Raw genomic sequence first — 14,947 nt, 5'->3', positions numbered from 1 at the left:
TACCCCCACGCCCACTCCTGTTACAGGTTCCTCCCCCACTCCAGCTCCACACCTATCCAAGGTTGTCGCTCTCAGCCCTATCGAGTTTTACCAGACCTCCCCCCTCAGGACAAATGATCAGCCCTCAGCAAAGGCCTTATCTTTGTCCCCCCTCCCTTCACGCATCAATGAATTTAATACATTCATGACATCAAGCATTTCTTCTGCCGCCTCAGAGCTCACTTTTTCAATCAGGACTCCCACCCACCTTCTGAGGACCCCTTCGCATACCTCCAATGCAGTCCATCCATCTGGACACCCTATGCTGGCCTATTACCCGCCCTCTATCTCTTCATTTCCAACTGCCACCGAGACATTAACCACCTCAACCTGTCTACCCCCTTCCCCCCACTCTCACCTTCACAACGTGCAGTCCTCTACTCCCTCTGCTCCAATCCCAACCTCAGCATCAAACCAATGGATAAAGAGGGTGCAGTGGTAGTTTGACGCACTGACCTTTGCACCGCTGAAACCAGACACCAACTTGAAGACACCTCTTCCTACCGCCCCTCGACCATGACCCCACTCCCCATCCCCAAACCATCACCTCCTAGACCATGCGCAACCTCATCATCTCCGGAGATCTCCCACCCACAGCTTCCAACCTCATAGTCCAGAAACCCCGCACTTCCTGATTCTACCTCCTTCCCAAGATCCACAAGCCTGACCACCTTGGCCGACCCATTGTCTCAGCATGCTCCTGCCCCACCAAACTCATCTCCACCTACCTTGATACTGTCCTATCCCCCCCCTAGTCCAGGAACTCCCCACATACATACAAGACACTACCCACACCCTCCATCTCCTCCAAGACTTCTGTTTCCCCGGCCCCCAACGCCATGGACATCCAGTCTCTCTACACCTCCATCCACCATGACGAGGGCCTCCAAGCCCTCCGTTTCTTCCTCTCCTGAAGTCCCCAACATTTGTTTGGCTGAACTGGTCCTCACCCTTAATTTCTCCTTTGAATCCTCCCCACTTCCTCCGGACGAAAGGGGTAGCCATGGCCACCTGCATGGGCCCCTGCTATGCCTGTCTCTTTGTTGGCTACATAGAGCAGTCCATCTTCTGTAGTTACACCAGCACCACTCACTACTTCTTTCTCCACTACATTGATGACTGCATCAGCGCCACTTCGTGCTCCCGCGTAAAGGTTGAGCAGTTCATCACCTTCACCAACACGTTCTACCCTGACATTCACCTGGACATTTCTGACACCTCCCTCCCCTTCCTGGACCTCTCCATCTCCATCAATGACGACGACTTGACCCTGACTTTTTTTACAATCCCACCGACTCCCACAGCAACCTGGATTACATCTCTTCCCACCCTATCCCATATCCCCCAGGAGGATCGGTTCCACCACAGAACATATCAGAAAGCCTCCTTTAAAGACTGCAATTTCCCTTCCCACATGGTTGAAAATGCCCTCCAACGCATCTCATCCACATCCTGCACCTCCGCACTCAAACCCCACCCCTCCAACCATATCAAGGAGTGAACCCCCCGGTCCTCACCTTCCACTCCACCAACCTCCGCATAAACCGCATCATCTGGCAACATTTCTGCCTCCTCCAAACGGACCCCATCACCTTCCACTTTCCGCAAAGACAGTTCCCTCCCTTACTGCCTGGTCAGGTTCACCGTCCCCTCCTGGCACTATCCACTACCACCGCAGGAATTGCAAAAGCTGTGCCACACCTCCTCCCTCACCTCCATCCAAGGTCCCAAAGGAGCCTTCCAATCAGTCAAATTTTCACCTGCGCATCCACCAATGTCCATTTATTGTATCCGTTGCTCCCGAAGCGGTCTCCTCTACATTGCAGAGACTGTGTGCCTTCTCGCAGAGTGCTTTAGGAAACATCTCTGGGACACGCAACATTCAACCCCACAGTCCCGTGGCCCAACATTTCAACTCCCTCTCCCACTCTGCCGTGGTCATGCATGTCCTGGGCCGCCTCCACCGCCGCTCCATCACCACCTGACGCCTGGAGGAAGAACACCTCATCTTCCGTCTCAGAACCCTTCAACCCCAGGGCTTCAATGTGGACTTCACCAGTTTCCTCATTTTCCCCTCCCCCCACCATACCCCAGTTCCAACCTTCCAGCTCAACACCATCCTCATGACATGTCCTGCCTGCCAATCTTGCTTCCCATTTATTCGCTCCACCCTCCTCTGACCTATCACCTTCATCCCAACCCCCATCCACCTATTGTACTCTCTGCTACCTTCTCCCCAGCCCCACACCCCCTCCCATTTATTGCTCCACCCCGAAGGCTCCCTGCCTTCATTCCTGATGAAGGGCTTTTGTCCGAAACGTTGATTTTCTTTTTTTTTGCCTACTCCTCGAATGCTGCCTGACCTGCTGTGCTTTTCTAGCCCTACTCTACATCTAGACTCTATTTTAAATCAAAGACTACATTTGAGAAAGCGAACACACTGCTGTCAGATACTAACACTTAAAGACACAAAAAGTCATGGTCCACTCTCTCTAGTATCCTTACAGATGAGGAAGGATACCACTTTGACTGGGACAGCACATTCATCTTAGGATGAGCCAAACACAGACACCCGTGAGAATTTGTGGTAGCATGCACTCCAACCGGAATACCCTCAACAAACACATTTACTTGGATCTCGTTTAACCTCAGAAAAAAGAATAGGAAATGACATCACTAACCCAAGGAAACCTAAACACGAATAAAAAGCAGGCCATACCACCAGTGTTTCACCAGCGGCTCACTGGTGACGTTATCGAGTATGGTGACGAAACGTCTGAAAACAAACCATTCAGCTCAGTGAGCAAACTTACATCCACGATTTGATTTTTGTATTATAAAAACTTAAATAGATGCATAAATAGGCTCAAAGTTTGAGAGAAGATATGTAGCTCGGGTGCTGGTCGTTGTGGTTCTGTTCAGCGAGCTGGGAATTTGTGTTGCAGAAGGTTCGTCCCCTGTCTAAGTGATATCCTCTGTGCTGGGGGGCCTCTTGTGAAGCGCTTCTGTGTTGTTTCCTCCGGCATTTATAGTGGTTTGGCTCTGCCGCTTCCGGTTGTCAGTTCCAGCTGTCCGCTGCAGTGGCCGGTATATTGGATCCAGGTCGATGCATAAATAGACTGATCATTTACTTCAACACTTCTTGCCCGTGCACTTCTCATAACTCTTAATTTACTGAGACCAAGAGTCTGTGCCTTCACTGGCAGTCTACTCAATATTAAGAGATATCAGAGTGGTGTGAACAAAATTGTAAGAACTTTACTAAAACTACACAGTTCAACCTATTAAGGAAAAAAGTTATCTGACTGGAGATGTTCCTTCCAGACTGAAGGGTGACCCATAAAAGTTAAATGGGTTCACTTTGCTTTTGTCACTACAAGCGAGACCAGAACTAGGGACCCGATAAGGCAAAAATTGTGTAGAGAAACAAGATTAATGTTTCAGGTTATGTCATTTCTTCAACACGAAGTAAAAAAATCTAATAGCTTTTAAAGTATCGAGGAAAAGAAGAGGTGGAGGCAAAGAAATGGCAAAAGAGGTGGTGCACGGCACTGATAATTGAATAAATAGAAAAACTAAAAGATGAAGTTAGGGTATAAATAAGAACAGAGTTATCGACAGCTATTGCTCAAAAAACTCAGTGGTGGTGGTGGTAATCTGGAATTGAGCTCAGTGTTCAGTCTGGAATATTGTAAACTGTGGGATTGCAAGACAAGGTTTTTTTTGAGCTTGCATTGAATTTCTTTGGACTGGTGGAGAAAGCTAATGACCGCAAAGTTGGAATGTGACAGAAAATTAAATTAATTAAACTGCTAGAAGTTCAGGAACCTGTTTTGAGACTTGGGTTTTTCAGAAATCAATCGCCTAATCTAATCGAATTATTAATAAGAAAGCATGGGACATGAAACAACTTGTTTTATCCTCCATTAAGAAGAGGAATTTCCTGTCAAATCATTTGAAATCTTTACGTGCAGAGCTGATTGCTACTGATTTGACAGGCTGCCCGTTCAACCACCTGCTCCTGCAAACAATTATGTGGTACTGTTAAATCTGATCGATCTACTTCAGAGCCCTTCTCCTTTTCCGGTCCAAATGATACAGATTTGAGTGTTTACGCAAACCAGTTCCCTGCTGGAAAATAGTGTGGGCACTATCTTCGATAGACCAATTTGTTTTTAAAATAAATCATTTGATCTTCTGGATCATTGTTTCATTTGGGGTGCAAATGGAAACACTAGTGGTGAGCACATATGTGTTTATCTGTACATATGTGGTGTATTGTAGTTTGTGTTATGTTTCTTTTCATTCATTTGGCTGCGTTCTGAGAGGATAGAGATGATCAAATGATGAGCCAGTCAATAGGAGAGACATCATCCAGCAGAACAGCAGATATGTTGGTTGTTCCCATCCAAGCTAGCTGCCAGCAAAAGCAAAGCAGTGAAAGTAAATGAAGAAAATGAAATGCTACAGGCACTAATCGTATTATCCTCATTCCTATAGTTGATAAATGAATAATTGTGATATTCGTATTTGTCTTAATTTGTACAGAACAGTTTTTCATTTAAACTCTTGAAGAAAAGGTTTTAGGAACATTCGACTGTATAGTTTTTGAGACTTCACATTAATTAAGAAGAAATTTTGTGGAATTTTAAAATCTGCTGTGACTTTTAATAAAGTGAGTGAATCATTTCTAACCCTATCTGGATGAAACATAAATGTTCTTTTTTTTTGAAGTAATGTCTCACTGTTTCCTTTTGCAGTCTGCCTGATGTGTGGGTGAATGAAAATGACAGATCTCAACTGAGGACAAAAGCAGTTCATTTGTCTAAACTACCACAAGATGCTGCTTTGCTCCTTGACCCAAACATATACCGGTACGATTGAGGTTTATCTTACCAATTTAGTTTACTTTTAGGGTAGTGCATGTTCTCTCATTTCTTTCTTGTCTGAGGAATCTACAGCAAGATTTTAGTGATGATTTATGTTGAAGGAAAGCACCTGTGCACCATTATGGGCTGAGCTGTTTCTCTGCTGAAGGGGTCATTAATTTTCAGATAAATGTCCCAGTGTAGCTTTATCAGTGTTGTGCTTTCCCTCCACCACGTGAAATCTTAATTGTGTTAACATTTTTGTAACATTAGTTGCTTTTAATTGTGTCCACTTACTTGAAACTGTGTCTGGGTTAAATGTTAGAGGGTGTTATCCTTTTGAGGTGTTTTATTTCATTTATTAAATGTAAACATCACTGAAAATGATGGTAATTTCCTATTTCATAATAGGTAAAGGCCAGAAGGGTTGCCTGTCTGAAAATGAAAGTTGTTGGTTGAATCTTTAAGTTGCTGCATGGCATTGCCCTTTTTTAAAATAATTAAGTTTGCATTGTTGTGGTTTAAACTTGGTTTAATATTGGAAGGGAACTATTTGAGTTGAAGTGAGTTCAGTTTGGATTGGAGTCCAGGTGTGGAAAGTTGCTATGAATTCTGAAATGTCCATATTCTTTAATGAAAGGGGACTTCAGCTTTTGTCATAATAAAAGTCATCTGGTGTCCCATCATTCAGGAAAAGTATAATTAAGCTCTCACGGAAGAAATAATGGATCGAAACTAGCTCTACTCTTCGTTTTCACATTGCTAATTCGTAACACTTAAGTTTCATATACTTAGTACAATAATCAGCCACCCTCGAACACCCTGCACCATCTTGACCACATTTTGATCCACAGTTTTGCAGTTTGTGCAGTGCTCATTGACATTGACCCAGTGGGTCACTTCCCTGAACATTGTTCTTCTTCTTTTGAAACAGCATCATAGCACTCTGCCACTAACTTTAAAAAAAGTGTACTTTCATCCTTTTTCAGCTTCATTTCTGCATCCTCAATGGCATCACGTCTGTGCTGGTTTGTCCCCAGTGTCACTCTTGGCTATCATTTTCCAAATTAGCAAGTCCAGTCTTGATTACAATTTTTGCCACCTATGTACAATCAAACTCACTATTTTTGAAAAGGTCTTTTGGCTGACTAATATTAAGTCTGTTGATTTTAGACTAGTTTTGTTTTTGGTTGAGAAACAGACACTAAAGTATGTTTTAAGTTGACATTCTGTGGCAGGATTTATTTTTCTTATAACTTGTTACAGTTGATTAACTATACAGTTTGGAGAATCTCAGTTCTGTTTTTGAAACACTGGTATGTGAAATTTGTCTGAACTTTTGATTTGGATGTTGGAGTGGTGGGCATGCATTAGGACATCAACTGAATTGCATCTGGAGTAGGAAAGAGTAGCTGCCTCCTGTTTCATTTGACTTTTTGTATGTTGATCTGTTGTTTGTTTTTAAAGCCATCCCCGTGGAGATTGCTGAAGGAAGAATTGATAATGTAGGAAAGTATTTTTTTTCTTCCAGGTACATGTTGGTACAAAATGCCACTTAGCCAGGTAGCTCATTGAAATATAGATTCCTGCAATGTGGAAACAGACCATTTGGTCTGTAAAGTCCACACCAACCCTCTGAAAAACCGCCCACTGTATAACTCTGCATTTCCCATGGCTAATCCACCTAGCCGGCACATCTTTGGAGCATGGGAGGAAATCTGAGCATGGGAGGAAACCCATGCAGACCTTGAGAATTTGCAAACTCCACATACAGTTGCCCGAGGGTTAAGTGAACCCTGGTCCCTAGCTAACCACTGAGGCACAAGGCTGATATCCTTTTCAATCTTGTATTATGCTTATAAGCTATTTCAGTTTCACCTTTAGAAGCCATCTTAGAGTAAAGTCTTTATCACACTTAGTTTAGTGCACATATAAGTTCAGAATGTATTGTGAAACAACATGTATAGTTGATAGAAAAATATTGGCAATAACTAAGTACAGCTGAGGTGGAAACTGAGGGATTGCACTCGCATGTGAACTTGCGCCTTGGTAAATTTCAGCTTTTCATCACATCAAACGATTGTTTGTTAATGTAAATAGTCACAATTTTAATATGGAGAGGATCAGCATTAGAAAATTTTAAATTATTACAGATGAGGTTTCCATTTCACTCATTGCTGCAAGTATGTCTCTCTTCATAGTGAAGCTGCTGAGGTCATGGGCTAAGCATCTGATGGATTTTGATTAAAGCTTATTTTCTCAAAACTCTGGTGCCAGAATCATCCAGTATAACAGCTTTTTGAATGTGAACTTCCAAAGACCCATCTTTTGCCTTAAGATATTCTCATAAATCATTGAGTGAAAGCTAAAACTAATGTAAATTTAGTGAAGAACAGCTGGAGCTGAGAAAAAGGCATTTTCTTTTCTTGGACACTATTTCCATTTAAGTGTGTTTTTGCGACAGCATATTGATGCACTGATCCTTGGCGTCACAAAGAATGCAGTTCAACCACACTGGGCTGGGAGTCAGCAAGCAGAAGGCTAATTTTGAAATTTTAATGCATCATACTCACTAGCTGTAAAGTTTGACTTTTTGGAGTGCAAATTGCTGCATAATCTGGGAGTGTCTTTAATAGGTTCCACGCTAAGAATTGTTGTGCTCAACATAAGACCATAAACTGTAGGAGCTGAAGTAGGCAATTCAGTCCATCTCGTCTGCTACGCTGTTGGTGAGATTGTGGCTGATCTGATAATCCTCATTTGATAATTGCTCTACTTTCCCTTAGAGATCCCTCGCTGATTAAAATCTGTCTGTCTCAACCTTGAGTGTACTTAACGATCCAGCCATGCTGGTCTTCTGTGGTAAAGAATTCCACAGATTTTATAGCCTCGCAGAATAAATTTCTCCTCTTTGCTGTTTTAAATGTTAACACCTTACTCTGAGATTGTGCCCTCTGGACCTGGACCACTCTAAGAGGAAATAGCCTTTCTGTACCGAGCCTGTCAAGTCTACTTAAAAAAAAATCTTTAGTCAGCTTGCCTCATATACTTTTAAATTCCAGTGAATACAGACCTCTCTTCATAAAACAATCCTTTCATACGTGGTATCAGTTTTTTTAACCTTCTCTCGATTGCCTCCAATGCCAGTTTATCTCTTCTTAAATAAGAGGCCCAGAACTGTTCACTGTTGTGGTCTGCGCAGTACCTTACATAGTTTTAATGAAACTTCTATTCTATTGAAATAAAGGACAGCATTCCATTTGCTCACCGTGTCATTGAATATCACTTAACTTGGTTGCTAGATTTATGACTTATGGTCGAGGACTCCAAATCACTCTTCTATAACTTTCTGCAAATGTTTCTCCATTTAAATAATATTCAGCTGCCCTAATCCTGGCAAAGTGCACAATCTCTAATTTTCTCACATGGTATGATATATCTTGAGTGATTTTGCATTGGCTTAGTATTTCGGGGTAAAGATACTTAGTGAGAAATGGATCACCTTAGAAGAGACTAGCAGCTGGGCAATGTTTGGTCTTATACTAAAGGCTGAATTGTCGATGGATGTAGCTGTAATTATTGTTTAAGTTGTTGGAAAACAGCAGGTGAAAAGAATAGTGAAATTCTGGAGTAATTGAATGCCTGCATGTAGGAAATGAGCATATTTTATGACTACCAATGTGTTTACTTTTATAGCTGATTTTTTGGGATGAATACTGCTTTGGAAGGAGCCTAAAGGTAGAATGAGAGATTGTGACTGTATGACAAAACCTGAATTAAGAGTGTTGGTGGGTTGGCATGTAGGAAATGAGCATATTTTATGACTACCAATGTGTTTGCTTTTATAGCTGATTTTTTGGGATGAATACTGCTTTGGACGGAGCCGAAAGGTAGAATGAGAGATTGTGACTATGACAAAACCTGAATTAAGAGTGTTGGTGGGTTGCGAAGTGTCAGGTTGATGACATCTTGTGTTTATCAGTGGAGTGGTTATGACTGTAATCTGTTCATCAGTCTTAACAAGTCTGAAGTGAGTTGCACTTGTGTGCCAGCAAATAAGGAAAGGAAGTGGAAAAATCAAGCACAGACTGTAAAATGAGTTCTGGCAGAGCAGCAGATGAGATTGATTGTTCATTGATGCTAACATGTCTTGAATAAGTGGTTCCTTGTGAAATCAAATCCCTCATCAAGGTATGACAAAGTAAACAATCAATTACACTGTTCTTTGAATACTTGTCCTGGTCCAAAGTCATCTCTATTTCACTTTGGCAATATTTAGTTTATTATTGTAATTTATTGGAAGAGTATGTTCTGTTAGATCAGTACTGGTAATTTCAAAACACTGCAGTCCATGTATTATTTGGTCTTGGCCTTATTGTTGGCAAATTTAAACTGCTGGGTAATGTGATGAGAGGTCTGTGCCTGCTATCTAAAATTTGGAGCTTTATTTGGCGGATCAAAAGCAGTGGTGGGCTCATGATTCAGACACTTGTTCAAACCCTGCCTGGCTGCTGAGAAATTTTCAATTCAGTACAATAAGCCTGCACCAAAAAAAAAATCTGGTATCAGTATTTGATCATGAAACTGCCAGATTGCTGTTAGAATTCTGGTTTAATGATAGCCTTCTCCCAAGGATATCTGTTTCTTCTGGACTGGTCCCCATGGGATCCAGAGCCCCACAATGTGAATGACGTGTAACTACCCTCTGCAATAGTCTTATATAGTGCTTCCCAAACTTTTCCTCACTATAACCACATTGAGAAAATTGTTGTGATCCTCAATGCAAATTGAGGGAGAAGAATAAGGGGCTGTTAAACCAAGAGCACAGCTATTAAAGCTTACTCAGATTTCTGTTTCTCAACTTGGGGCCCTGAAATCTCAGCTGGCAACCCTGCTTAGGAAGCGCTGGTCTTGCAGGTCTTTTAGTTTCTATTCACTTAGGCAGGCCACCATAACTATTTTAGAGGGAAGTATGGGTAGGCAATTAAATACTGACCTTGGCAGTGTCACCTCCTTCCCCTGAATGAAAAAGTGTTTAAATATAGGTGCCTTCTCAATCTTTGGAAAACAGAATCTTGATGTGGAAATAAGTGATATGACTGTTCTCAATAGTTACTGAATTCTTGCAATATGGTAAATCAAGAATGTTGCTGGAGATGCATTTTTTCTACTTATTGAATTACACTTCGGACAAGACAGTTTATGTTTTGAAAGTTTAATAATATTCAGCCATTATGTGTAGTTACAAAGAAGTAAATCAGTATGCATTCTTACTGGGTGTGAGTATCACTTCCTGTCCTGCACATTACATAATATTTCTGGTGAAGTTGAATAGCCTTTTTTTTTGAGGCTGTATATTGTCAGCTCCAAGTGAACCTACCTATGTAATAATTTAATTAGCCACACTCACTTAAAAATGAACAAAATACCGTCAGGTTATACTTAATATGCTGGTTTTCTTATTGGCAGTATGTTCTTTGTTGTACCTTTTTATACCTGCTTTTCGATTCTAGCTAATGTCAGTAAGCTTTTACTGCAACCAGTAGTGGGTTTGCAGATCTCCACTCCTCAGTTCGTACTAAAGCTAGACAGTGATAATCGGTTTGTTAAATGAAGAGACATTGAATGGACTGGACCTGTAATTTCTGCATTTTAGATGGATGGGAGGGATTCTCGTTGAGCCCAGAACAAGGCGTTAACAGTCTCTGGATATGCAGTAGACCATTTTGGACTAAGGTGGACTGCCTTTGATCAGTTGTGAACCTGTTGAATTCTCTACCAAAGGTGGCTATAGGGCTAAGTCTCTGTATTTAAGAGTGATATAAATTTTTAGAAGCTAAAGCTGTCAAGGTGTATGAGGAGAAACTAGGAGAATGACATTGAGACAAAGGATCAGCCTTATTGTATGAAATGGCATAGTGGGTTCAACAGGTTGCATGGCTTACAGGTTGTGCCTAAATTGCATATCCAAGTCAGAGCTCAACATAGGACAGTGTAAAGCATCTAGTCATAAATACAGAAAATGTTTGTATGTTTTTAAAGTTACGCCACTGTGTAGGATTTGCTCTGTTAAGTATGAGGGTTCGTAAGTCAGACTTTGATAAATTAGGGCCACCTGAACCTTTGCCCCAGTTTCCAATGTTTATAAACAGTAATTTCTAAATTCCAACTGTCTAGATTTCCAAAATTGCAATGAGCCCTGCTAGCTGGCTAATGTTAAAGTAGTATTTATAAGACTGAAGGTATATAATCTGAAAATAGGTACTTTAGCATCTACTTTGTGTACCTGTGTCTTTTTAAAGTCATTTCACTGCACATCGTGGTCTAAATTTCCTGTGTCCTCTAATCCATTTCACCTAAAAACTTCATTTAATTCTTGACACTGAGGGAGATGAGCTAGCATTTAAAAATATAATTCATTGCTAATGAGCCAGAGAAGTAACATATATTCTTGAATAAAAGTTGACCTGTTACCTTTGGCCAAAAAATCTGGAATTTTCCACGTATCTCGTGTAAAAGTCAACTCTAGTTCTTCACGGATAACAGATCTACATTTGTGAGTCAAAGTATTATGCTATACATGTTATGATGAAATGAATTGTTTTGATGTACACTTGCACTGATTTGGTGCGAAAGTTTACGATGCATCAGGTCAGGGTCAGGTGACAACCTCCCTTTGTGTGCAGCTCAGCTGAGCTCAGTTCCCTGTAGCATTCGTGGTTTATAGTTATATACCTAGTTGAACAGTGTGATTTTGCAGGATTTTAATCAACCTTTGAATCTGGCATCTTTAATTAAAGATGTACCATGTAATTGTAAGCTGTATCATATTTCTACTTTTTGTATGTATGTATAAAAGCTTACTAATTCATTTTCGTTTCTGTTGTTTTTATCCAGTAACTACTGTAACTCGTCTTTTTTTAAGAGATCAATTGGGCTTCTACTAATGATATTTTGGACTGTACCATGAATTTCAGCCCCTCAAAAGTAGTATCCATGTAATAGTTGACCCTGTAAATTTAACCTTAAAGTCTTTAAAAAAAATTCAACTTTTACGTGAGTATGTATGATACTTGTTTTCCTGCAGATAGGATTTTTGTTAACCATTCCGTAATGTTGCAATTCTAGAAAGTTAAACAGTTATGAAGATCACAATTTGTCCATTCATGCTGAACTATAAAAACAACCTTAGCTTATATTGTAAACGCCCAATGAGCGTCTCATTCTCTCTCCATATTTTAACACGTGCATTCTAACATCTTTTGCTGTTCCTTTACCCACCTGCTTTCCTGCTTAAAAACTGTCTGCAAAGGTTGACATTCTCGTTCAATGGAAAGATTTATATTATTACTACATGACATCAGTCCAAATGTCTTTGTGCAGAATACTGCAAAACTCGATTCTAATGATGACAGCAATGGGCAACTTATCTCCAGAATAAAGCGCCAGCTTGATATTATATGCAGTGAAGGTCCCGATAATCCAGTGGGTAAATCCCTTTAGATCTGGAGGAAGGTGTTACACGATATCAAGCTTGAACCTTGTGATGGACAGAGATTTTGTTGTATCAAGAGTGTGGTGCTGGAAAAGCACAGCCGATCAGGCAGCATCCGAGGAGCAGGAGAAATGACATTTTGGGCATAAGCCAGCCTGATAAAGGGCTTATGCTTCTCGGATGCTGTCTGATCTGTGCTTTTCCAGCACCCCGCACTCAATTCTGATCTCCAGTATCTGCAGTCCTCACTTTCTCCTAGTAAATTCTGTTGTATTCCATATTGAGATTTCTGGGCTTAATTTCCCTATTTTGGTAGTGGAATTTGGGTGTTAGACTTCAAATGTTATATTTCCATGTTAATAGAAAATGTTTTATTCTTGTCAAACTTTATACCAGCTTATTGTTGCTAAGTAAATTGAAAACGTAGTTAGGTGATTGTAGATTTATATTTAAGAGCACTGTATTCTCCAAACTTACCTATGCAATCTGTGCGGCTGTTATTCATATTTCCATCCTTCAGTTTAAGAAGCAGTTTTTTTCTTCTGGTAAAAGTAGGAATAAGTTCTTGACTACACGCACATAGTCCAATTTTTGTGCTGCAGCCGTGTACTGTACTTCTGAATAATTCAGCTTTGAGCTGTTTTTACTTGTACTGACAGGCCGACTGGCTCCTTACAACATTATGAACATGGCTCCATGGTTGACACATGACAACTAAACTTCACTTAAGTCTAGAAGAAGCAGCACAGGTAGGGGCTAAAAATAAAACTCAATCTACATTCTACAAATATTGTTGCAAGTGTACTTTGAAGGCAGGTCACATTACTACACGAGTAGGGATTTTGTTCTTGAAACTTTTAAAGACCGTGACTTAATGCAGTTCATGCCTTGCATCTCTGTGAACAATTTCATTCTAATCTGTGATAAATTATGATAAACGTCTCTTTCACTTCCATTTTCTACTTACCTGATCCTTCACAACTAAACCAATGCAGTCCATAAACTCCAGTCAATTATTGGTCTCTAAATGGCTCTTAAATATTGGGAAATAACAGTACACTGGTGTTTCAACTCTAATTTTTAAAATGTATTTCAAGTCAAAATGCTGAAGTGCTGTAGGGCTAAGCACCAACAATGAAATTTGGTTTGTAATTCCAAACTCTATAGATTTTATATTTATGCTTTCATGTTATCAAAATGCATAGCTACAATATTTTAAGAAGCAGCCCATCTGATAAGCATGCAGTTAATTTTTAACTTTCTGCTAAATGTTATACACAAGCAATTTGTGATTTATAGTGGAGACTAAAGAAAAAAAATTGTTGAAAGAGTGGAAACAAATGCAAGGGTGAATTTCAAAACTGTTAAGCCTTAAAATTTGTTCATCCGTCAGTGAGGATCTTACAGTTTGCTTTTTTGTTAGTTACACTTCTGTTTAGTTAATGAAACAGGAAATTTTTAATCATGTGGAAAAGCATTATTTTTATTATGCTATCCATCTTCACATTTTCTCTACAATGGTCTAATATCTGCAGTACGTTGTTTTTCTTCCCCACTCTCCCTTTGACAGAGAGTATCCTAACTCGTTAGAAAAGCCAGAAAAATGTGATGTGGTTAAGAAAGGAATCTTAATGTTAATTCCCTTCTCCCACCTTTCTTGATTTTCATAGTATGGCCTTGATTTTGCAATTATTAGTTTCACTGCTGTGTCCAGCTTGTCCTTTTGAGCTACAGATCTGCGTTGCATTGTTGTCACTGGGTATATGTGGAGAAGAGGAAGTTTTGCTTTATCGTCTTAAAACTTGTAGTTGGATTACATCAGAAGTAATATGTAGACTTTTGGGAGCCACATCTTGGAGTGTATGTGTTGGCCTTGCATGGAGTTCAGTACATATTCACCAGATTGTACCAAATTCTAAATGTTATTCTGAAGAAAAATTACTTGAACTGGATTTTTAGCATTCACCAAAATATACAAAATTAAGTGCTGATTACGGAAAGGCATTTGATAGTGTCACGCAAGCTTATGAAGGTGGAAACTTATGGGATTAAAAGAAAAGTGTGTTTCAGATTTAAAATCAACCTGCGAGCAGGCTGCAACATATGTTGATTTTTCAGAACATTGTTATACAGTGGTGTCGCTTGACCCAATTTCTCAGAAATAAATATTATAAATAACCCTAATTTGGATGCAGGGGACAACATTATAAATTTATAGATTAGTTTTACAAAGTTCTACATAAAAAGTGATAAGGTTATCTATAGGCTTCAGGGTGGAGGATTGGGCAGAAGAATGGCAGTTGGAGTTCAATGTTCAACTTGTGAAGTGTTGCTGTTCAGAGTGACCAGTGTGGAAAGTATGTATCGTATGGTTTGTTTCAAAAGTATAGATGAAGAGAGATTTGGAATGTACAATTCTCTTGGATTGTTTTGGGAACTTTGGAGGGGGGGGGGGTCAAAACAACAACAGAACAGACAAAGAAAACTCAAGTTGAGGTAATTGCAGGAGAGAGAGAGAGAGAACCTGCACAGTTACTGCCTTTGT

At 40.2% G+C, this 14,947-nt stretch overlaps 1 protein-coding gene across 12 annotated transcripts in view; it reads left to right on the top strand.

Moving 5' to 3' along the window:
• aebp2 (AE binding protein 2) overlaps positions 1-14,947 on the top strand; it is a 194,997-nt gene that overhangs the window by 57,442 nt on the left and 122,608 nt on the right. For 8 of the 12 annotated variants that reach the window (XR_006315049.1, XM_043713488.1, XM_043713487.1 and 5 more), the window contains exon 7: positions 4,800-4,913. Coding sequence is in view for 8 of the 12 variants with exons in the window: in XM_043713488.1 (XP_043569423.1) it covers positions 4,800-4,913 (114 nt within the window). In the remaining 4 variants the exon portion in view is untranslated. Of the gene's footprint in view, positions 1-4,799; positions 4,914-13,061; positions 13,152-14,947 lie in introns of all 12 variants that reach the window. The other 4 variants (XR_006315052.1, XR_006315051.1, XR_006315050.1 and 1 more) reach the window with 1 other exon arrangement.

The sequence above is a fragment of the Chiloscyllium plagiosum genome, chromosome 23 (assembly GCF_004010195.1).
Source record: "Chiloscyllium plagiosum isolate BGI_BamShark_2017 chromosome 23, ASM401019v2, whole genome shotgun sequence".
NCBI lineage: Eukaryota > Metazoa > Chordata > Chondrichthyes > Orectolobiformes > Hemiscylliidae > Chiloscyllium > Chiloscyllium plagiosum.
The sequence above is the reverse complement of the archived record's forward strand: the minus strand, read 5'-3'. Positions and strand labels throughout refer to the sequence as shown.